The 25647-nt window shown below is 42.3% G+C and overlaps 1 protein-coding gene across 20 annotated transcripts in view; it reads right to left on the reverse strand.

Annotated features, from left to right (window-relative positions):
• picalma (phosphatidylinositol binding clathrin assembly protein a) overlaps positions 1-24177 on the reverse strand; it is a 57763-nt gene extending 33586 nt beyond the window's left edge. For all 20 annotated transcript variants that reach the window (XM_083763950.1, XM_083763953.1, XM_083763948.1 and 17 more), the window contains exons 1-2: positions 24060-24177; positions 23438-23711 (exon numbers count right to left, since the gene is read on the reverse strand). In XM_083763950.1, coding sequence (XP_083620076.1) covers positions 23438-23567 — 130 coding nt within the window. In that variant the 5' untranslated portion in view covers positions 23568-23711; positions 24060-24177. The remainder of the gene's footprint in view (positions 1-23437; positions 23712-24059) is intronic.
• Between the last annotated feature and the right edge of the window lie 1470 nt (positions 24178-25647).

Below are 25647 nucleotides of genomic sequence, written 5' to 3' on the forward strand. Positions count from 1 at the left end.
AATAAGGCCAGATAGCTTGTTACCATTGTGGTTAGGCCGGTCACGATTATGAAATTTAACTCAATTGGCTGTGATGAATGATTTAATTGTGTTTGTCGTTGGAACATTGCAAATTTTGTTTAGGAAAGCCAAACAGAAATGTCATTTTGATTCACACAGGGCAGATATGACAAACACATTTAATTACTTTATAATAAAAAATAGACATTGTCGAAATAGCCAATCTACAAGCTCAAAACCTGTCGCATTGCAACACATTTTGAGCTTGTAGATCAGCCATTTCCACTATTTTTGAAAATATATCTATTTAACATGAAAATGATTGACGATAATTCATTACAATTAGGCAATAATTGTGGTCCTCTTCACAAAAAAACATTAACCAACATAAAACGAAAACAATACAATACAGACAGATATAAATAAAAACTAGTCTAACAAATGTGCAGTCAATTAATTTATCCTATTTTACATAAAGTACTGTACCTACACTACATAGTCTATTAAAGTGCATATTGTAGAATTTAGTAACCATTTGGGTAACAATCAGCAGCAGGGCAAAGGGTTTGAGAGAGAGGAGGGAGTTAACCAAGATAAATCTGCTTCACGTGGGATTCACAGCAGTTCACATTACCTGTAATTAATTAATTACTTGCCCCAGCAGAGCGCACAAGTACTGTGATCGGCTGGGTATGTCGGTGTTGTCCACCGGCCAATGTATGCATGGCGGGGTAAGAATGGTGGTCCCTTATTGGCTGTTGATGGTGACGTAACTAAGGTACGTTTCAAGGTTGGTATAAGGTCAATAACGGGTCTAAAGGATTTAGAACAGCAGTTGTAATAGACATTAGTTAGTAGCAGTACTTGCACGCTCTGCTTGCGCACAAGTAGGCCATTTATGGCCAGCAAGGCGCAAGTTGGCACCTCGAGAGAGTGCATTTCTAGTTTGGTTTAGATTCAAATTTGGAAACCTCCAACTCTTATCTGATCCTTTATTGCAGCATGTAAAAACACAGAGAGTGCTCACAGTCACACAGATCAATAAAATGATGCAGGAGGACATATTAATGCTGGCGAGGCAGAGCTCACGTAAACAGGCTATACTGTGCACAGTTCCTGAAAGCCGAGATGCGCTAAGGGATGATGAGCAAAGCCCTGGTAAGGCTGGGCAATCAACAAAAAAAAATTGCAAAGAAATCATGGCACTCCATCTTTATAAAATATTTGTAATCATTGACTAAATCGATTAACCACTTAAGCCCTGAATTTACTTTGTTGTACAATGCGACACCCAGCTCTACCTCCTGGAACAAGTAAGACGCGCAAACGCGTGAAGCGAACGCAGCTCGTGTGTGTGTGTGTGTGTGTGTGTTACAGCTGCGCCCTGTGTGTGTGTGTGTGTGTGTGTGTGTGTGTGTGTGTGTGTGTGTGTGTGTGTGTGTGCTACAGCTGCGCCCTCTGGTGGCGGGCGGGTGGTGTAACAGCGTGACACACACACACACACACACACACACACAGACATTTAGCCCTTGCTGTCATAGTAAGTGGCTCACTGCGTTCGCAATTAGAGGCTCTCTCCTCACCTTTAGGTCTGATTTGGATGGTGTTACATAACGTAAATATCAGAGCATATAATGTTATCACAGCATATAACATTTTGAACTAGGACCAATGCAATGCCAAAAAATTATATAAACGGCATTGCCTTTCCTTGCAGTAACAACATTACTTTATTCGAACAATTTATTTTCCTGAATAATCTGCAATAATATTCAATAATTTTGAATAACTTGTACTTTTTTTTCACGGTAGTGAGTGAGCAAATCAAATGTCTAGTTAGTTTTAGTGCAATTTGAGATGCACAATGCACCTACTCCACATCTCCACCAGCTTTCAGATGGCCATTTTGGAGGGAGTATCCCAACGCTGCTGCAGTAACTGACAGTGACACAGGGCAGCTTCCCCACCTTCACTCAGTCCGGAATATATAAGTCTATTAAATGTGTCAATTAGTAACAGCCTGAATGTCCGGCTCATTTTCTGAGCTTTGTTATCATTTTCTGAGCTTTGTTATACTGTAAGTCAACTGACGGCCAACTGGATCCCTGGCACAGACATAGGAAGGCAAGCATGTGTGCCTCTGTCTGGGTTATTGACGGTGGATGTGGTCTTCTGGCCATGGCAGTGATGGCACTGTGCCACTGCCATCTGGCCTGCAGTGAATCTGCGCACGCCCTGTGGTCTTTCTCCTAAATCAGAGACATGAGACTGACCTACTGACGGGCCGGCACATCTCATCAAGCCATGCATACATCCTCACATATGGACCCCTTTCCCTGTACTGAGCAGTGAAATCCTGTCACATTTATCTGTCAAAGTGTAAAAAAAAAAATCACCATGGAGTCATTTTATTTAAACAACACAGGATTTGACTGCACAAGTGCATATGTGCCTATAATGCTTTGTTTGTCGTTCAGCGAATAGCTAAAAACCTCGTCTTTAATGACATGCACAAAATAGGGCTGGTGTCCCAGCTTGAAAGTGATGTTTTCAAACACTGGCACAGAATTGGGCCGACAGACAGTACTGCAAAGAGACAAGGTGGAAGAAAGCCTCATAACGGATTCTTAAATTGATGCCCATTGGGAATGTTCCTCAAAACAAAAAATACCAGATTACTTATCTTTAATTAGGTACTCAACAATTCAGATTTAGAGCCAAATAAGTTTTCTGCCCTCTTCCATGCAATCATGTGACAGGCTGGCTAACTCTTGAGGCTGATCCCAGTTATTCAATTTTCATTGCCATCAGATGCCAAAAGAAGCTTGGCAAGACAACAACAATAAATATTTAAGTGAATTTTAGATGGCTGAGGGAGATGAATGATCATCAGCAGGTGAAACTGCATCATCGTCCTCATTTGCCGTTCAATGGTTTGAACGGCTTTATTATTTAGATTCTCAAACCTTTTAATGATGAGGACGCCGAAATTGATATCTATTAGGCTGTGGACCCCCCCACCTGAAAACGATTTGTGCCAGGGAACCCCATAAGAAGATTTGTGTAACATAAGTCACAAAAATCAATTTCCAAACACTTCAAGTTCACAGTGCAGCACCAAGTGACTGTGAGGCTGTGAGCTTGTATACAGTTTCTGCTACTTTTGAATAGGCAATGTATGTGCTTAAAATGATTGTAATTCTGTATAATCTCATTGTGCTGGTGAACTGCTGGGTACCCCCTACATACTTAATCATATAGTACAGCGGATTACCATTTTTTTTTTTTTTTAAAGCATGAAAAAAAAAAGCATGAAACTTTTACCATAGTTAGATGATACCATGAGGTGTATTTTCAGATGTGGAGTCAAGTCTGATTTGACCTGAGACCCGGGAGAGGTCAAATTCTAAATGGCTGCCGAAAATATTGAAAAATGCTTAACTTTGGAACCAAACAGTAGAAGAACATTTAAGGTGTCATTTCCCACTAATTTTTAAGTGCCCAGTCAGTTGGTGATACTTTTGAGATCAATAGAATTCAAGAAAATACCTTCAGATCAATGTCAAGGTCAAATTATACGGACAAAGGGAAGCGAAAGGTGCAAAAAGGTGGTTTATTTCCCCAAATAATGAAAGTAACAAGTGATTTAAAAAGAATATATATATATATATATATATGATAATTGTGATAATAACTTATATTAATACAGCACCTGTAATTGAACCAAAGGTTGCTTAACAAAAACAGAAACAATCAGTGGATGGAGAAACGGCGAACAGACCATGCTTAGTGTCCTTTCATATCAGGATCACGTAATGGAAATACCGTACTGAAATTTCTTAACCGTCTATCTGTCTAGTATAGTATTGGGTGGCGCCCCCTGGCTGACTCCCCTCCCCAGATACTCGCCTTAGGGGGTTCTCGGATGAGAACTAAACCCTAACACAGTCTCCCGAACAAAAACACAGATCAGTACATGCAAGTGCAGCTTTGACACACGTGCACCGTCCATTGCACCCTTTCTGGCAGTTACACCGGATCAGCTCATGGCAAGATTTTGCTGCTTCAGGGAGAGCTGTCCAGAATGGCTGCCACCCAGTGGATTATTTTGTCCAACCCCAGTCAGATGGCTCTGGCATCTTTGGATCCAAGACCAGTGACTGGTTCCACAGGTTGACCTGAAAGCAAGTCCGCTTGATGTGCTCTTTAAGGGATGCCTGGGTTGGAGGGATGTTCTCCAAAGTCCTGGACTTCTGTGAGAAAAGGTGTTTCCTAGCATCATTTACCTCCATACGGTCACTGGTTCGGTCGTACATCAGCACCATAAATCGCTCCATCAGTGACCTTGATCCTTCACTGACCTCACTTGGCATGGCCAGGAGTTCCTGCAGAGCACCAGTGACCTCTGTGAAAGACTTCCAAGTTTCCCAGGCTGTCTTCTTCCCTCGGCCAGCAAATGCAGACACAGTGTCACACCCAGTGAAAGCGTGGAAGACAGGGAGAGTCAGGCACTTGGCAGGAGTCATTGTTGCAACGATTTGGTGAATAGCAATGTATCGGAAGCTTGGCCCAACACCAAAGGCAACCCAGAGCTCATCAGGAGCCATTTTGCTAAAAGAAGCCACTGCCAATACAACCACATCTGTATCAACTGTACGTATGGTGACCTTCTGCACAGCATCTGCCACATGCAGAAGTAGCCGAGTGTCAGCCTCCTCTTGCAGACATGGGGCAAGGCAGGCCACACATGAGTCAGCAGGAGAGCAGAGGACTCCACTTCCATCTGTTGCATACAGTTCCTTGCCTTGTGCGACAGGCAGACGAATGGCTTCTAGTGACAGGAAAGAAAACAACTGTTTTGTTTCCTTCACATCGAAGGAAGTCCTTCCAGTTCTTGGGCATCATATTGAGGGGAGACACTCTTTTCCTCACGCCCTTCCCCCTTTTCTCTCTTGTTGAGGCTTTCAGACTGGCAGATATGTATACATCCCAGACAAGGTCAACACGGGAGCTTACATCAAGTTGAGCAGAGATGTAAGGCGCAAAAACAGTTTCTCTTGATGTATTTGGTTTCAGCATTTGAACCACAGCTGCACCATCTAGAATAACTGCATCAGCCTTGGGAACACTGTTGTTTTCGGGCAGATTTGAGTCTCCAGGCAGCGAAGCAGATCAGCTTTAACCCCAAACCGAAGTTTTCCTCCACTTAACAGAGCTGGGGGTGCTGCCTGGTTTTCATGGGAAAATAAATTCTCAATGTCTCCATCTCTTGTTTGACACGAGATGTACAGCCTTGAAAAAAGACCACAGTCACTCTTCAGTGCAGCAAGTTGTGCCTTCTCTTTTGATTTGACCTTGACAGGTGGCCTGCTGAACAGTGGCAACTTATTCTTTGGAAGAGGATGTGTAATAGGTGTTGTACACTTTTCCAGCCTTTCAGTCAGAAACTTGGTGTACTGCTCCTCACCAAGGGTATCAATTCCTCTTACAGTGGGTATCCACAATGTCTCTTGTGTCAATGACTAGAAGATCCTGGCTGTGTTCTAGAAAGGGATTTCCCATCTCTTGCAGCACTGTCACGAGTGCTTGGACCTCCTTCAGGAATGTGGCTTGTACTGCAGGTTGCTGCTCATGGTGTCTTGTGTCACTAGGTTCACACTGTTGCTTTGTTGCCTGTTCTTCAAACTCTTTAGTGATCCTTGCAAACTCTGGCCCAGCTACCATCCAGCTACCATCCATCTATCAATAGATGTGATATCCTTTACATTGCAAAGCTGAAGTCTATACTGTGTTCAATCATTCAACTGACTTAGCTCACAAATTACTAATTTTAACAACATTCAGAAGATTACTACTAATAATAATAATAATATTATTCAATCACTTTAACTGTTAGAGGTTTGTCAGAATATCCATGTCAGAATATTCCTGCCAGAAGTTGTCTCTCCTGCAGACTGTAATGTTAGCCTAGGCTACTCATCATGTCACCCACCCTACTGACAACTCTAATGTAATTAGCTACTGATAGTGGGCCACCTGGACCTGGTGGTAGTACTGATCGTAGATAAAAAATAAAATAACCAGACATCACAGTTAATAATAACAGAAAGTACAAAGGTATAGAAGAACATTTTGGGGCACATCATACTATAATTCTAACAATGTATGACATTCTGTCAGAAACACCGCCGTATCTCATCATTGCCTGCACCAATCACTCCCACTTTTCACACATACCATATGAATATGGAGGTCTTAACGAAGCCCTTTTTTCGATTTGACACATTCATGATTAATAATGAATTTATTAGTGAATTAACCTCGCACCCTCACACACCTCCGCCCCTTAGCGACACCTGCATCACAGGCCACCGTTCTCACCGTTACCCCACTGGCATGCTTCCTCTAGCTACCGCCGCAACACAACAAAGAGTGCCCTATACAATTTGGCGCCGCGTGTGTGTGTTGCATCCTTTGGCCGTCTTCTCCTACTAAACCACACCGTTTGCACACATCTCACCATGCACAACACCAACAGCTAGCCTGTCCACACCTCAACCACGTCCACTACTTTGCATTCATATTCATGTCATATTTACAGTACTATACCCATTTATATGAAATAATCCAACCGCACCCAGGGCGCAGTATCTCCCCGCAAATCACGTGTCACCAGTGAAATGCATGTTGGGACGGACACAAATTAATACTGGGACACAGTTTCCGGCGCAACATTCCCCTTGCATTCTCCAACGCACTTCCCCTTTTTCACACCGCCCCCAGGCAGGCATCAGACCTATGCATCAGACCCACACGAGGAAAACAACTCGGACCCATAGTACAGCTACTCTTGCGTCAGTCGACATAACTTCTTCTTTGGGGAAGCATCGCGGCCGGGTTGCGTGGCACAGGCACCTGAAAGCTCCGACAGTTGGACGGAGGCATGTTAACGTGAACACACACACACACACACACTGTTTCGAGACCACACTGTCCGCCCCCTCCTCAACCACCTCCTTCGCCGTGCCATACACATGGGGTACATGCACGCTGAAAGCCTGGACACTGACGACAGGTTACAGCCCTGCGCGCACCCAGCGTGGCACACTGAACAGCACGATCACAACGGAATGCTTATCTGTCGGGGTCTGGGGGTGGCCAAATGGAGACGTTTGGGGAAGACAGATCCCGTGCCGTCGGAACAACACAATGACAAAATACATAGACAGATGCAATGACAACGACACGTTCCTAAATCACACAAAACATCAAATTATTATCCTGATTATATAAAGAACAAACTACAACTTGCTTTGAAGCCCAAAAAGCCAACCTCCGCGTTCACCGTTTAATAGCTTATTATCTCCACTAGTCCTTACCCGTTCTGAATATATGCAAACAGCAAATCATGTTCAGTGTGTGATGTAATAGATCACATTACTGATAGGGGGGGGAATTGTTTACAGATGGTCTTGGGAAGTTGGGTTGGGCACTAAAGTATAGGCTAATTAAATGCTGTAGTACAATCATAAGTACACCATTGATGTGTGATGTAAATATGGTGGTGATATTCTGCCTATAAATGGAAGTTATTGAATATTTTCAAGGTCGGTGTTGCACTTTGTAGACGGTCCCTAACCGCTCACCGTCTGCTGCCCGTGGAGATATAAGCTATTAAACGGTGAACGCGGAGGTTGGCTTTTTGGGCTTCAAAGCAAGTTGTAGTTTGTTCTTTATATAATCAGGATAAGAATTAGATGTTTTGTGTGATTTAGGAACGTGTCGTTGTCATTGCATCTGTCTTTATTTTGTCATTGTGTTGTTCCGACGGCACGGGATCTGTCTTCTCCAAACGTCTCCATTTGGCCACCCCGACAGATAAGCATTCCGTTGTGATCGTGCTGTTCAGTGTGTCACGCAGCCACGCTGGGTGCGCGCAGGGCTGTAAGCTGTCGTTGTCAGTGTCCAGGCTTTGAGCGTGCATGTAGCCCATGTGTAATGCACGGCGAAGGAGGTGGTTGAGGAGGGGGCGGACAGTGTAAATGGTGCATTTATATATAGCGGCGGAGCGGCTGCAGTCCTGGCTGTGTGTCGCTGATCATAAGCCCAGAAACAGTGTCCTCGGAGCGGCTGCAGTCCTGGCTGTGTGTCACTGATCATAAGCCCAGAAAAAGTGTCCTCGGAGCGGCTGCAGTCCTGGCTGTGTGTCACTGGTCATTCACATCCAACACGAACACAGAACAGATGCTCCGACGGGGCTGGGTTTCGCTTCCTACGTCACACTACAAACGGTGACCTATCGAATTATGCGTCCCACACCCCCTCCACAGGCACACAATTCTTCAAGTTACAATTCTCCATGATCGTGTGGTGATGTAAAAACAATATCTGTACAGTAAATATGACAGTTGCGTCGGTAAAAAAGTAGCCTAGCTGGATTGTGGGAGCGTGCAGATTTATTTTGGCATGGAGAGATGTGTGCTAATAGTGTGGCTCGGTCGGAGATAGAGCACGGACAAATAAACTGGTTTTTATTCACTAATAAATTCATTATTAATCTTATTGGAAAAATGGCTTCGTTAAGACCTCCATATTATTATGGTCAATGCCTGTGTGAAAAGTGGGAGCGATTGGTGCAGGCAATGAGGAGATAAGTGTTTGTTTCTGACAGACAGACAGACAGACAGACAGACATTCAGACATTCGCTCTATTATTATTAGGATGGGCAGCACGGTTAGGGACCGTCTACAAAGTGCAACACCGAACTTGAAAATATTCAATAACTTCCATTTATAGGCAGAATATCACCACCATATTTACATCACACATCAATGGTGTACTTATGATTGTACTACAGCATTTAATTAGCCTATACTTTTGTGCCCAACCCAACTTCCCAAGACCATCTGTAAACAATTCCCCCCCATCAGTAATGTGATCTATTACATCGCACACTGAACATGATTTGCTGTTCATATATTCAGAACGGGTAAGGACTAGTGGATACAATTAAATAAATGTCTTTTTTTAGATATTTTTTACCTTTTTTACCTAAAAGAAATGCATTTTCTTGTATTCTATTGATCTCAAAAGTATCACCAACTGACTGGGCAGCCAAAAGAGTGTGGGAAATGACACCTTAAATGTTTTTCTACAGCGTTTGGTTCCAAAGTTAAGCATTTTTCAATATTTTTGGCGGCAATTTAGAATTTGACCTCTACCGGGCCTCAGGGGTCAAATCTGACTTGACTCCACATCTGAAAATACACCTCATGATATCATCGAACTATGGTAGAAGTTTCATGCTTTTTTCAAAAAGTGCACAATACCTCTTGCATTGGGGTATATGCCGCTGTACTAATAACCCTTTTGTGGGTTTTGCCGTTTTTGCACTACAACAGCTTGTTGCAACCTGTTTACATGGGTGGTCTATGCAACCGCCTCAGTGTTTGCTGAAAGACACACAAAAGGCTTTTTAGCTTGTTACATATACAATAGCCCACCCATGTGATAACAAAGGCCTTTTCAGGCCCAACTGAAATGGCTGTGGGCAGTGCAATCCTCCCAACAACATTCTCCCATCAAACCAAACAATGTTCAGAACTAGTAGATTTGATTAAACACGGTACCTCGCCCAAATGCTAGGATTATTTTGGTCAAAGCTATGGTGTACAGATTTGTGGTGTGAAGTCTAATTAAGAAATGTTGTAAAATACAGGTTTTTTACAGGCTTATCAAATTAACTCACTTTTCCTGAGGGATATTTACCAAAGTTTGCTTCACTAGCCAAAACAAAATACAACAAAAAACAAATAATCAGGAGTTCAGTAGATTTACCAGCGGCAACCAACTTAAACATTGAATAAGAGACCAGATGTAAAAAAAGAAAAAGAAAACCCTCCAAAGTGGGTATCGTATTTCATGTGGCCAGCGTGAGCCTATGACATCAGTCCTCTATGACATATCTATGAAATATTAACTTGACTAGAGGACCACAATGGAAATAAGGCTTAGAGCTTTGTGTTTTTTATCCCTCTGTGATTTGTCTGTTGTATGTTGCGGAGGTGCTGATGTGCTCTTCTTTTTATCACCAAATAAATTAATTCATTTAATGCTAAGAAATACTTACAATGAGGCTCTAATTTGGCTGAAACAAGAAATTTAAAACAAGAAATGATCACATAGTAATATTTGTCAGGTGAAAGAAGCGCATTGGCGCCGGTTCAGCCGCGTTTGGTTTGAAGTTATATTGCATACTAGATATATCGATACTCTTCCTTCCCCATCACCCTGTGAGTGCGAGCATGCTTCTCTGCTGCGTTGCTCTGCACTGTCTTTCTGCAGCCTGCGTGGCTGCCAGGGATATTTGCCTCTCCCCTTCCCATTGGCCAGAGGGAAGCTTTGCCATTGGTTGGTGTCCCATTGGCCAGAAGAGCCAATCAGATCAGTCGAACTAGGTGGCGCAAAGTCGCTTAAAAGTCACTTACATTTCATGAGCATTGTTAGGTCAGGTTTCAATATGGCAGAGATGACACTCTCGAAGAGGAGACGATAAATGACCTTCTCCAGCAGTGTATAGCTCTCTCCCCCCCGATGGACAATACTTCAGAGAAGTTTGCATACAGTAAAATGCAAGTACAGTAGCACTTGTTTTTACAGTGTGAATCCACTACATAAAACAGAAATATTAAAAAATACGTTTTTCACACTTTTAGAGCAGATCAGTATCATCATATATATGGGCTGGGAATACCTTTGATTACAGAACTCAGTCTCATTCAAGATATTACTCAATTTAAACTTAATCAGCACGCTAAAATATTATGCATCTGAAAATATAGGGTAGAAATAAGCCAAGTAATACTAATAGCAAACATTCATTGCTGGTCATCTGTCTCTCACTTGTAAACAAACAGTGTAGTGAATCTACTAACCTCCCATAGCCTGTAGAGATGCAACACTCAAAAAACATACAGGCTTCCATTTCAAACTGAAACTTCTAAATAAAATTACCAAAAATTCCATTCCATTCTTTAAATCCTACAGCAGTGAGCCCTCAGAGGCCATGCTACTCCTTAAACCCTACAGCAGTGATTGAACATTTTTTGAACAAATATCAATGCTAGCGAGCTAAAATGAAGCCATCCTCCTTGCTCTAGAAAGCGCCAATGTTCCCATCTAGACCACCGGATAATCAGCAAAGACCTTCGAACGTCGCACATTTTAAACCATGGAGAGCTCCGTAGATTTAGAGTTATTCAGCTTTTTAGTCAGCCTGTATAAAGAGGTGAACGGCAGCCTGGTTGCGCAATCCGGTCTAGGATCGCTAAAGAAGTAAAGGCCAAGCAAAAAAAAAGAAATCAGCGATCCGGTTTGATATCAATAATAAAGCTTATCAGACGGAACATTACGCCAGAAGCAGTTGCCGATGGATTTCAACTGGCGGAACCTTCCGTCAGAAGCAGTACATTTGTTAACACGAATGCAATATGTACTGGGGGTCCATGCTTCATCTCACTCAGCTAAGTGGTCTGTGGCCTGAAAAACTTTGGAAGGCCCCTATATTAGAGGAAAGAAAGGCTATGGTCACCACCATCAGTAGGTTTAATCCTCCTAGGGGCTAAGACACGACAGCATCAACTGCATGCACACACAGTTTCATGGCAATCTTGGTCTTGAGGCCTTAAGGTCTGCTTTTTAAAGACACAGCTGTGGTAGACCTCGTGGCCTTGAGTCATTACACGCACCTTCACCAGATACTGTATAGATTAGATAGATGCAGAAAGGGCTTCTGACTTCTTACATTCTCACGAATGACGGACCCGGTCCAAAAAGTTGGACGGTCGTGACCACAAGCAGCCAGCCAAGTAACAATAAATAAAACGACCATGCGGCCGCTGACTCGGAGGGGAAAGTGAGCGAAACGAGAGATCTACTAGGCGCATGGGGCATTGGAGCTGCATGCCTGACCAGTGAGCAGGCTCATCAAAAATGTAAGATTTGTACTAGGCTATTTCTGCTGTGCAGACCCGTTTTTGACCCGAAAATAACGACTTTATAATCGGAAATACCCATTTTTTTTTCATTTGAGCCGGTAGCAATTGGAGACCTCCATCTGTGAAGTACTGGATACGGCTCTAAGAGCACAGAGCCAGGCTCTCTGTGTGTGTGTGTGTGTGTGTGTGTGTTAGAGAAATGTTTTTTTTTTTTACATTTAAGGTGCCCTTTTGTTTCACTTGAGCACCTGCCCCTCAAAGTGTCTGTGCACGCCACTGTCTCATGGGTAGTGAGCAAATCACAGTTGAGGTTTACAAAATAAGTTAGTGCTTTGAAATCGACGTGTTCAGCTTATTTCTTTTTTATACAAGTATGTACGACCAGCAACAATGGCATTTTTTAATCAAAATGTGACCTGCCTCTACCGATCCACCCCAACGCTCCAGCCCCCTACCACACACACACTTTTTACAACATTAAAATTAACTGATTTAGTACGGTAGCTAAACAAGGAATGATTGACAGGAGAAAAGCTGACATGGACAAGTCTCATTCCACTGGCCTCAAGTGTTCTTTTATTCCTTTAAAGGCCTGTGTTGAAATGATGGGGTTGACATAAACGCACATTGGGAATCTTTTGTCTGGGACATTCTTAGATTACAGTTACAGCAGTGAGTCCCATGAAATGCAAGGGATTCCAGCCTTTAGAATGCCTCTGGAGTACAGTTCACTGTGGTTAACTTATGCCAATGTGGATGCACACCAAGACCACTAAATGCAAAAATAAAGGCAGGCCTGAAGACTCATTTCAATTCATTTTAGTCTAGCGGTTATCCTCACCTCAACTGACCAACACAAAAAACAGCATCCATCAGCATGCATTAAAAAAAATTACTACTATTATCTATATTTGGTATATAATATAGGACAGTGAGGTCACCAGATGATATTAAAAGGGTCTTAAAAATCCTTTAAAATGTCACTTTACTAACTAAAATAAAAACAAGAATGTCATAACTCAGTCATAACTGCCAGGTGCAGAAAGTTCTTGTTTATGAACATCTACAGTATAATCAGTTTGTGTGCCTCTGCTTCACGTTGCAGCGTTCAGACCGAGTATGGGTTGGCCGTTCAGACTATGGGTTTTATGGGGAAGTCAACGAGGCGGCCAATCATGAAAAAGTATCCACTATAGTCGCTACTAGAGGTAGTAGCAATAGCAAATGTAGTCCAGGTGCTTTTCAAGCACCTGGCAAAGACCAGTTGCAACAAAAGTAATCAACAAACTATACTGTACAAACTGGTCAAACATAGGCTAAAATTGTCAATATAAGAAAGAGGCAAACATTTAGAAGTTAGCTGATCTGTACAAGCTCACAACGACTCACATTGCGAGGTGTTGTGAGCTTGTAGATTGGCTATTTTCACAACATGCATCTGTGGAACAGAGTCAAACTAAATGTAATGCCTCTACTCAAGTTCTTGTCAGGGTAGGGGGTTCCCTGTTCAAATCTGATTATGGGGGGGGGGGGGATTCATTAGGGAGGTTGCGGTATTAAAAGGTTGGGAACTACTGATCGAGGATACCACAAACCCCATGTGGTATCCCCACAAAAACTATTAATTTTAATGTTCAGATTAACTGGGGTAAGGAGGGACAGAGGCAGAGAGAGCAAGAGAGTGAGACATCATGCATTCATCATGTGTTCTTGTTCTTATATTAAACCTTCAAGTACAAACTGAACTTTACCTGTATGCAACGGTTTTAAATGATAGCTGTCAATATTTAACCGTTTTAAATTGTTTGTTCTTGAATCTTAATTTGTTTTTTGTATTCTTTGAACTTGTGTAATCTCGGCATCATTGAGGGTCTCCCTCAATTGATTTCTCCGAGAATTTAAATAAAGCTTGAATGAAAAAAAATGCTGTGCAAAACATGGGCTGAGCTGATGTTGGCAGCAATGTCAGAAACGTTTGCACAAGATTGAGAATATGCGGCAAGCCACAGGAAGTAAAGTGAAACAAAACAAGACAGCTGGTGGGATTCAGACAAGAGCTCAGTTGTGATATCGCCTGGTTCTGGGAAGGATCGTGTCCAAGTTGCAAAAACGAGAAGCATGCCAGGATGGAGGATTTAAGGCACTCAAAGGAGAGAGGCTACAGTGACCGATCCCACTAGTGGCCTATGCACAACATGAGAACGGAAGTGATAAGTCCAGCTTTTCTACCAAAAGGGGAAGCAAGCAATACTCTAAGTCAGTAATAATCGCATTTTCTAGTACATTAAGACCAACGCCTATAACAGTAAATGTGCCTTTCTCATTCAAATAAACTAGAGCAGTTTTGTAACTTAGTTCCACTGCAGTGTTTTCATACAGTGTGTTACTTTTTTCCATTAGATCTGATATGCTAGCTAGACTGATACCAACCCTCCTCCTGTATGCTAGCCCGATTGTTTATTGCAATTACACGCAAGATAAACATAACAGATAAGACTATAAACATGTACACAGACAACCATGTTTTACAATCCAAAAGGTGACAATATACTTTCAATTTACTTAGGCTGCTAATCCAGCCTGACAGCATGTCGCGGGTTCAATACATTCGCATACATTAATTCATTCAGAAAATGAATTAATGACCTCCCGAAATAGGTAATTTGGCAATCCCCTGAGGTTGCAACCCACAGGTTGAGAACCCCTGCTCGACAACCTCTAACCACCATCAGAACACAGTGGCAGAGGCATTTCCTTCCTCTCATCTGTGAAAGAATACTGTGCCCATTAACCACATGAACCCTGGCTAGTGTCTCTATTCTGGGCAGCATGAGTGAACGTTCTGCAAAATCAGGCAAACAACCTCAAAGTGACACGTTGTAGATAGATTCTCACTATTGGATTTACATAAAGAATATGCATTCACAATTAGGGCTGGGTGCAATAACCGCAATACCGCCATACCGCCGGTATGTAACGCGGTATGTAACGCATACCGCAGTATCGGGTTCATTACCGCGGTTTAAAAAAAAAATGAAATGAAAAGTGTATCATAATAAACAGTGACGCTCAGTCAGTCTAATCATGCCAGCAACACAACAACACCAGAGGGAGTTCAAAAAACCATGTGCAACCCAGATTCGGCACAAACGAGGATTGATTGATTGATTGATTGATTAAAATATTTATTAACAGTTTGCAGAATTACACTACATTTCAAGCACAACTCAATACAAAGACTGTTAACTGTGAGTGGACACTTGTTTACAAGAGGGTCCACCTAAATTCATTTCACTCGTATGCCACAAAAATGTGGAACGCCCTACCAACTGTCATTAAGATGTAAATCCCTTGACTCCACCCACCCCTTTCCCCCCCTCACTGTATACGTTTTTCCCACTTTTTACCTCCTTTATGATGATTTCCTGTTTTTGGCTTTATAGAAGTGCATAGTGTACAAAATGATATGATGAATTGAAAATGGTGGACCCTCTTGTAAACAAGTGTAATGCTTTATGGCAGGGGTATTCAATTAGATTAGGCCTCCTATGTGACACAGACCGAGTAGAAAAAACGTGCCATTTTATCATGATTATTAGTGAGGACCTATTATATGAATATAAAAGTGGTCCTTTAATGATTACCGTCATTATGGTAATCTCACAATTAATATCGCACACAGGGGGTCCCTCTACTGTACTATGCTGTCACACCCAAAATCATCATATATATTATATACAGTGTGTGTGTGTGTGTGTGACACTCAGGGACAGACCCAGGCAGCCAGAGACACACAAATCTCCTTAACTCTCTCTCTCTCTACCGCTAGCTGTTAGCATAAACCCCAGTTCCCAGTGCCAGCATACGCGTTCACTTTAAAAGACAGTTTTCCCTTCCATCAATCTCCAAGATCTCAGTTAAAAGTACTTCAGTACAATTTAGTTACCACTTGCAAAACCTTTTCATGCTTAAGTGAAGCTTAAGTTAAAGATGAAAAGGTGTAGACCACCAACGCGGAGACATGCATGTGTTCAATGGCATTTAATTGATTTGTGGTGAAAATTGTTGCTTTACATTTACAACATAGCCGTCTCAGTGATGTAAATAGGTTTTCAATGTAATGGGTCCCAAGACCCAGGGGTGGTCTTTTAGATGGGTCCCAGTGACATTTTATGAGTCCTACTTCAACAACGTTGGAGTACAGTACTGAGTACAGTATTGCATCCTAAGCGTTCTCAATTTAGTGAGTCTAAGGATGCAGGATATTTTCATCACTGTCGTCTAGTAATTTGGCTTTCACATACGAGCATTGCCAGGCACATGTGATTCCCTGTTTGCATTTATGCTAAGTAAATTGTCAAATTAAAGTTAAAACACAAGCAAATGTCCTTACAAAACAAATCCACATGGTTATGGAATACAGTATATACTGTATGGGCCATCAACTATCAAGTCATTTCTATTCTCAAACCTGGCTGGTGGAATTCTTGTGCTTTCGTAATCAGGCATAATTGAGAGGAAGTGGATCAAAAGTGCCCCGGCCAATCTCGACATTTGATCAGTTTGGCTCCCTAGCGTTCTGGGGAGGGGGCATTGTATAATGACTTCCTGTTAGCATTTATGCTTGGCAATCTAAAAGGCATGCCTTCAGGAAATACAGGAACACTTCCTGCTTCAGGAAATGTCTTTCCCTTTAAAATCCTGTTGCCCTGGACATGTTTGTTCGGCGACAGGTTCATAATAGTAGACGCCCAGTGAAACCCCATGCCGGTATGAATGGAAATCTGAAGTTTCATGACATAACTGAAGCATTAGATAAGACAGGCAGTAATATAACATAACTGATAATATAACATAACTGAAGCATTAGATAAGACAGGCAGTTGGAATAACCCAGAAAACAAGACATAGCTTCTAGACATAGGGTTTGAGTTACATATCCTCTCGCGGTGAGGTAATGTCTCTGTGTAGTAGTAGTACTTTATTAATCCCAGTAGTGAAATTGCTTCCTCACAAACACAGGCAACGTAATTTAAGTCACACATACACACACACACACACAACGCTGGCCTTTGCCGACACTTATTTGGATAACCATTTGGTTCTGGCCTGGATACTACAGACTTGCGCCATTGAATCACACAGGCCTTTGAGTGGTACAGTATGCTCCATTCAGACGAGCCGGTTGACAGTGTGTCAGCACTCTTTTTAAGAGCTGCCATACGATGCCACCGCAGTCACATGCTCCTAGTGGGCCAGTGCATTCCATTATAGGGACATGGGGTGGGCTTGGGGGGGACTTAACCTCCAGGCGCAGGCGGTGACTTTGGGAGGGCTAAAAAGGTGTGTGCAAACTAGAGTACCAGTGTGACTCTAATCCACCTCGGTGGCTGCTGTGTGAATCACCTTGACACAGCTGCAGCACAAGAAATGCACTTAAATGACATGACGAAAATCTTCCATTCAAGGTGACCTCAAGGAAGTGATTGTTATGTCATACCAAATATAAAGGCTATACATGAAATCTACTCACTTCTGCTTTTACTTCCACCCCCCTCCTTCTTCATTACTTCTAAAGAGTAAGGTCATAATAAATAGGGTAAGCATAACTCAATGCACCCTTATTTCTCTTCAACTTTAAAGCTTACTAACGCAAGCGCTGTGTTCAAAATATTTAATATTGGGATGCCCATACTGTATAGTATCGATAAGCCAATTCTGTTCAATTAAATCCTGACCTAAGTTCTGAAAAACTATTTATAAAAAAAAAAGAAAAAAAAAAGAAGTTGCTACTTGCTATATACTGTATTTCAACAACTAGCCAAAAATGGGTTCCTGTCTTGAAAGGTAAAAACACAAAAAGGTTTTTTTCATTAAATGTCTTACTGCAATGAGCTCTACCGTAATACTGTAAATCACTTTATAATGTAGACAAGAGGGAAGGAGAAAGAAGCGAGACAGAGGAGAGTGGAGACTGGGGAGAGGACATGAGAAACTAAAAGGTAGCCCCTGCTACTCTCAAAGTCCATATTTGGAAGATTGTTGAATTCGGGATATCCGTGTCATAATGGTATTGGCAATTGTATCTGATCACATTGCGTCACCTCCTGTATCAGGATATTGTATCCGAGTTACCCGGTCAATGACCAGCCCTAGTTGACACCAAAGTCTGATGGCAGTCAGGTTTGTAACTGCATGCTTGTGTCAAAGAGGCCACAAAGACAGTTCAACTAGATGGCAACTTGCTTGTATTGTATGTAAACTAATGACATGGTGAGTGGTACTTGTTTTTAAAAACATTGTTAAAGCACTAGATTTGAGAACAAAACCTTAAAATGGAGTCCTTTATTGCACTGATCAGAGCTATGGTCAGAGTTATCGTATGGCCAGTTCAAGTGTTAAACAATGCTGTAGTACCCCATGTGTGCCTGTGCAATGTTTTTATTTTAAGTGCGACTATTCTCATGCCAGACCTCTGGACAGCGTTTGAGCAGACATGGTCCCCAAAGGCCCACATGTGGCCACTGGTGTGGATTGGAGAATTTCAATCTTAAAATAAGATTTTCTCCAGGGACGATTTTTGGCAAGAACTTTCAAATCCATGACTGTCTTACTCTTAAGTGCTTCAAATGTCACTGTGTGTGGGCGTACTTATGTTCCCCAGGTTCTATGTTCCCCACCATGCAAAAAAGGTTCTTTGTTCCCCACTTAGAATAAACCTAAACCAGAAACCTAACCCAATCATTTTAGTAATTCTAGTCTTAGTGTTACTTCGTCTTAGTGTTACTTTTAGTAGCAAATTCTGATTTAAGCTCAGTCCATTGAACTTTAGGCCTGCCTAGGCTACTTAAACTATCTAGTCTTAGCCAACTAAATTAGCACTGGCATAAAATAAACTAAAACATAATTGCTCAGAGTCTTCAACAAAGATGGCAAAAACAAACTTCTTTGTTCTGTACTCTACACATACAATTGTATAGTACAAAACACTGAAGTCCTTAAACCAGAAACCTATAACGCTAACCCTAAGGTAAGTGGGGAACACAGAACCTGGGGAACATAGGGATGACCGTGTGTGTGTGTGTGTGTGTGTGTGTGTGTGTGTGTGTGTGTGTCAAGCTAGTTTAAAGTCCAAGTTGATTTGCATTCCATTTGGAAATTAATGGAAGCCTCAAGCCAATGGATTTTTTTGGAAGGTCAACATTTTTTTCAATTGTCACAAGCACCGCAAAGTATACAGTATGACTTATAGACATGACAGTGACCTAAACCTGATACAAAACCAGTCCTGTTAGTATATATGGTGAAAGGTATTGTAGGATAAGAAGAAATAGTCCGCACACTGTTGTGTAGCCCTTTATGGGTCTTCGTCAGGTATAATATTAGGTATAATATATCATATACCCGACGAAGACCCATAAGGGCTCGAAACGTTGTCATCCTTAAATTAATTTCCTGTGGGAGCTACACAACAGTGTGCGGACTATTTCTTCTAGTTCAGCACTTGAAAGTTTTCTAGAGATGTGCGTACTTTCCTTTGTATTCCGTTTCCGAAAGGTATTGTAACCTACTTGATGGACCAAATCCTAAAACACAAGAATACCTTAATTTCTTTCACAGAAGTATGATTTGGAAATAGTACTGTAGTTACTTTTTCTATTAATTGTTTATGCCTCATCAACATGCCTGTGGACTTAAGACTCAAAACAAGATATCCAAAATTAAAGATGTGACGTTGTGCTCATTTGGAATTTCACATCTACCATAAAAATACCACAAACGGGAGTACAACTAATTACTTAAGTGCACATGTAAACAGCTGTTTGGCGCATATTTGGACCCAGCTCAAAGTATCAACAAACTAATGATTGACCATACATTAAAGCCCTTGTCCAGCAAATGGGGGGGGAAAATGTGTAGAACCAAAACGGTTACCATGTTATTATAGGCTAGCCAGCTAGCTGTGTTCCATGTATTAAAGTCTCTAAAAAGGAATGAAACTAAAATAACTTCAAGAAATGGTCAGTCATCTCTCTAAGAAAATACTACACAGATTACTCTTTGAAGATTATATACTACAGCAAAAAGAATACATCACACACCACGCCGATGTGCCACAGATATAAATACCCTCCTGAAATTTCATCTTGGTTATTCCTCAACATATTTCTATCAGAGGGAGAAAGTGCAGCAGAGTTACTTTAACATATTCATGACCTCATGATAGAACTTTGAGCTATTCTTTAACAGCAGTGACAAACATATTTTACATAACAGCAATTAACGTAGACCATAAAATCTCACTAATGTGTACTTGAACTTCTTGCTTTCTTTTCATAACAACAGCAAATGTAAGTAGAACGAATATATTAAATAACAATGGATAAAAAAAAATATATATAACGTGGCCTGGCCTGTAGTTTGGTTGGTTCACATGGTTTAAACTGCACTAACCTCAGGACAAACCTCAAGACTAACCTCACATTGAGCCATTTCCCTACAAGTTATTTCACACTGGCTTTAAACGGAAGACAAGTAAAGGATTTTAGTCTGACGTTTACAAGCTCTTCCCTCACTGGTAACTCTAAAGTTATTTGAATGAGTTTATCTAGCACGGCTTTGTTAAAGATTGTACATACAATACAAACCCAAAGGGTGCTGCACCTGGGGAACCAAATTGTATCTCTTATAGCCTACCTGCAAATCAGACAAGAGGAAACACCAACCCTCAACTATCTCAAACCTGAGTGTGATTCCTGCTAGACAGTGCTTCTGCCAGCGCTCTAGTCTAGAATAGCTCAAGGAGCTAGGAGAGGCCTTGCACCAGCAGCAGTGCCATGATCAAGGAGTCACCGGCTGTACATGGTTCCTGCACAGCTGGGTCCTCATCTGTATTCTGTATACTGCAGCAGCCTGGGTGCATTTTCAAAATGCTCACATACAAAATGTAATCCATGGCATTTCTGGTAATGCTGCGACTAAAACTAGTGACTAACTGGAAATGATTCTATACAGAAAAAGAACCACAGGGCTGCTACGCGATATGATTGCAGTCATTCAGGGCAGGACAGAATACTACAATGCTTTATTATCAGCCTTCATTTTTTAAGGGCCCTTACAAGACTCATTTGGCAAGTTATCATTAAGCCATGATATATTCAAACATGGACACTTAAATGAGAAACTTTATAAATCAAACCTGAGTGTTTCAAGAAAATATGCAGACTTCCTGTGAGTTTTGAAACAGACTGATTATGCTGGCATGTTTTGTATGCTAGCTATCAGAGATGCATCATATCTTTGCAACTTCTAGAGAAAATTGTGGCCCAGTTTTTCTCATGTTTTCTGGTGGTCGTTTCATTAGAAGTAGGCCACAATGGATTCCCTTAAAAGTAAACCACGTGCACAATCGCAACATTTAAACTGGGAATTCAGAAATAAATTAAGTTAGACAAATTTATATTTTCTTCTTTTGATCCCACGATTTTGCAACCCAACCATTTTTTCACCCAGTGTCAATTATCTAATATAATCCTGAACGCTACACTTCCTCTGCCAACCTGGGGGGGGGGGGGGGGGGGGGGCAGTGGACTGACCTCATGCTTCCATCTATGCATGAGGAGTCCAAGCTGCTTCTTGTCACCTGACAGGGGGGGGGGGGGGGTTCCCTGGCTGGACGTAGCATGTGGAAGGAACACGTTATTCCAACCAGTTCCTTTCCCCTCCATCAGGCTTAGAGACCAGGATTACTGCATGTTTTTTGTGAGGGTACCTACCCTAGGGGACACGCGGAGAACATGCAAACTCCACACAGAAAGGCCCTTTCGCCAACCCCGCCTCGGGTATGGGCACTGATGACGCAGAGGAGAGAACACGCCCCCAGCGTTCCCAGGACTACCGATTGTGCCATTCTTCTTTTTTTCTTTTTCTTTTAAGAATGGACTGACAAGACCCAATAATCCGAGAACACCAAAGCTTGGTGTGACTACTCTGAAACAAAGTATATTAAAATATGCAGCATACAGGTAAGAAATACCAGGCAACATAACAACTACAGTACTGACAACTGCATGTGTGCAAAGATTGGACAGGAGGCTACAGATCCCACACTGTGAGCTGTAACCTTTTAGGGCATAGGAAATAAAATAAACCAACAGAGAACCAAATGTTGACAGGCCTATTTGCAAAGCCAATAGTTCACATCCAGCCTCCATGGGGTATATACTCTAGTAGTCTAAACATTACACACACAGTCACACACCCTTCAAGGGTTAGGAGCCCCTAAAAGACTTTGGCATAACTACAATCAATAACCTCACATCCTGCTGTCAAAAAACAGAGGGTGTCCTACTGTTAAGCAGAGGCACGATCAACGGGTTATTTTGCGACTGAAGATAATTTCAGGGGAAGGGAAATTGTTGAGTGAGTTCAAACTCGAGATAAAAAGGCAAAACAAATAGTGAATTCCTTAGTCACATCCTCTTCAGCAGACAGACCATACATACAGGCATCGAGTGGTTACTACAGTCTCAGGATTGAGAACATTTCTTCAAAATGATAGTGGATTTATAGAGTAAGACCCCAATGCGATATGTTTGTCTTGGAAGGAGGTCAATCCCCAAATAGCACACGTGGATATCTAGGAACAGACAGTGACTCAAATATGGCCAAATGTCAGGAAGAGCAAAGGCTATGTTAAGTTAGCAGTAGCCAATCTTCTCTGCCTACACTAGGAGAGAATTATACCCGAGCTACAATTCAATTGAACACATTCCTTTACAAAATCCCAATGAGCTGAATTAACCTATTCTGAAACAGGATACTGTATAATAGTGGCAATCTTAAACAAGTAACTTCTTTGCATGCTCGCTGACAAGAGTGCACACAAGTAAAACACCACTTAATATATTTGACATAAACAAAGAATGGGCTCTACAGAAAGAATAATTATTGTCTTACAGGGAGTACTTAAATTGAGCTCCAACTCCAAGTAGAGGCCTATTACACACAGCGAGAACGAGAAGTCTAACATAACACCGTTCCAGACAACAGATGAAAGTCATATGTGCAACATCTAAGTACAGTGGGCGTCTAGAGAATGTGGTTAATGATTTGATCAAAAGTTAAAGGTTCAACACAATGAGATAGCTCTAACAGTTCAACCCATGGCAGCCATACTGTAGGCCCTCTGTTGTCAGCATTGGAGACCAGAACAAACAGGGGTCTGTTTCAGTCACAACAAGTGTAAGGAAGAGAGGAAGCAGTATATATATTTTGATTTGATAGGCAGATATGCTATCAAAGCTACATGCATAGGCCTCCCACAACCACAGCAGCCCCCTCGCACATAAGGGTCTGAGAGGAAAAGTCTTTACAAGCCAATGGAATGCGCAACAATGTAACCAAAGCAAAGCCCCCCCGCGCGTTTTTGGATACTCACAATCCAAATGTTTCTTTTTTGGCCCCATAATCTCGTGCGTAGTCGCCTTGCACACAGTTTTGGAAATCGCCGAGCCGGTGACACTGTGTTGAGCGGCCGTTATCCTGTCTGTAATGCTCTGTCCAGACATCTTTTCCTCCTTGTTGTGTGGCTGGTAGGTGGACTTCAAACAACAAAGACGGGGGAGAAATCGGGGTCAACGATGATGTTTCAAACCAAATCCAGCGTTTTGTTGTATTGTGTCGCTTCCCACGGTTCTTTACCCAGCAGCCACCTGACACGAGAGAGACAGAAAGAAACCATGAGAACGACAGACACACACACACACAGACAGACAGACAGACAGTCAGGCGTTTTAACGGGGGTGCTTTACACTGGGCCGCACGCCGGTGTCGCGCGACAAAAAACAGCCGATCTACAAGCTCACAGTGATGTGAGCTTGTAGATAGGCTGTTCTTTTTTTTCTGTCACGCGACAAACGTATACTAAAGGCTTTTACAGTTACGACTTGTAACCTATCCACCCCAATGGGAACACATTATAAGTCCACGGACTTTACGTTACAGACTAGTGTAGAATCGCAGTCAGGACCGATGATATTTTCCATTTTAAAGATACGAACCAGGAGTCTGATCGGTCCTAAAACGTTCCCCGTCTCTCTCTCTCTCTCCCTCCGCTCCCCACTGGCCGTACGAGCCTCTTCTTCTCCTTCCTCCACTGTCTGACTGGCTGGCTTCTTCTTTCTCTCTCTCGTTTTTCTTTGCTGGTTCCCAGGCACGGAGAACTCTGGCTCCACGCTCCACACCGCCTCCCCCTGCTGGCTCTAGAAGGACTCGAGGTTTTGCTCCCAGGAAAATGGCGGGCCTATAAATATAATAGTATCTCCCACTGCTGCCCAACTCAGTCACTCAGGTTCCCAACGCAACAGAGTCGTCATCGTCACACAATGGACCATCCATGTCATGATGAACTGGCGTCATCCTAGTTTGACGTGTGCAGTGTGCACCACCTCGGCCCACCTTAGAGCGCATTGCACTCGTTTTTGCACCATGTCAAAGTCGAGCAATATTTTTGCTCTGGGGATGGACACGAGTCACACGACAATGACGACACGACAGACAGATTACTGTATACTACATCGCATTTTCTGATAGAGAGATCCGAAAAGAATTAGAACAGTGGAGTGAAGTTCATTTACTTCCTTATCAGAATAACAGCTTTAAGGAGTTTTATTTTTGAGTGGTGCCAGTGTGCCACACTGCCTCCGCTCCATTACGCAGAGCATGTGTGTCCCACTCCCTACGTGTCTGTCCAAGCACAGACAGCTGCAAGCCTGCAACTGCAACAAAAACGAAAGTAACCAGTAGAGTACAGCACAGAGTACATTACACTGATTACAGTAAGACTGTAGCCTACGAGCCCTGGGTGCGTTCCTGGGGGTCTGGATGTTCCGGGGACCCCACATGGTCATTTCTCGACCGTTTCAGATTCAGACACGGGTCGGTTCGCCGGTACCGGGCCGGCACTCTGGCCGCGTTCCTGTGGGTCTGGATGTTCCACGGACCCCCGGGGACCCCCACAAGGTAACTGTCATTTCTCGAAGAGTTTTTCCAAAAATAATCAAAGTAGCTAGGCCTATACAGTTACAGTAGAGAGCACAGTACACTACAATGCAGCTATACAGAGCACAGTATAGTACAGTAACTATAAATAAAATGCACCGCTCAGTTCACACAGGTGTGATTTTACTCCTCGTGAGTAGGTCTACAATAATAACACCTGCACCTCCCAACAGGCGACATACACTGGCATCTAGTGGACAACGTATCTTACTACACTGCATTTCAGGCTACCCACTTGATGCTTTCTTTATTTTATAGTCTAGTATAGTAGAAGTAGAACACATTACACAACTTGTGAAATTAATAGAATGGAACAGATCAGATGTGTATTGTAGTTTGTAACTTACTCTAACAACACGACCATGCTAGGACTTTTATTTCCACACCACAACCCATACAGATGGTCGTGACTCAGGTGACTTTAATACTTAGGATTCCCTGAGGAACATAGGCCATTGATGATTGATGAAACTCCTCCATCCCCTTCGGTCTTGTGCGTTGTGCCCTCCGTTCCAGTTGTTGCCGGAATTCAAAATGTACTTGAGTAAAAGTACAAAAGTATTTTCAGCAAAATGTACTTATACCAAA

This window comes from Protomyctophum parallelum, assembly GCF_964188405.1.
Source record: "Protomyctophum parallelum genome assembly, chromosome: 1".
Classification (NCBI taxonomy): Eukaryota; Metazoa; Chordata; class Actinopteri; order Myctophiformes; family Myctophidae; genus Protomyctophum; species Protomyctophum parallelum.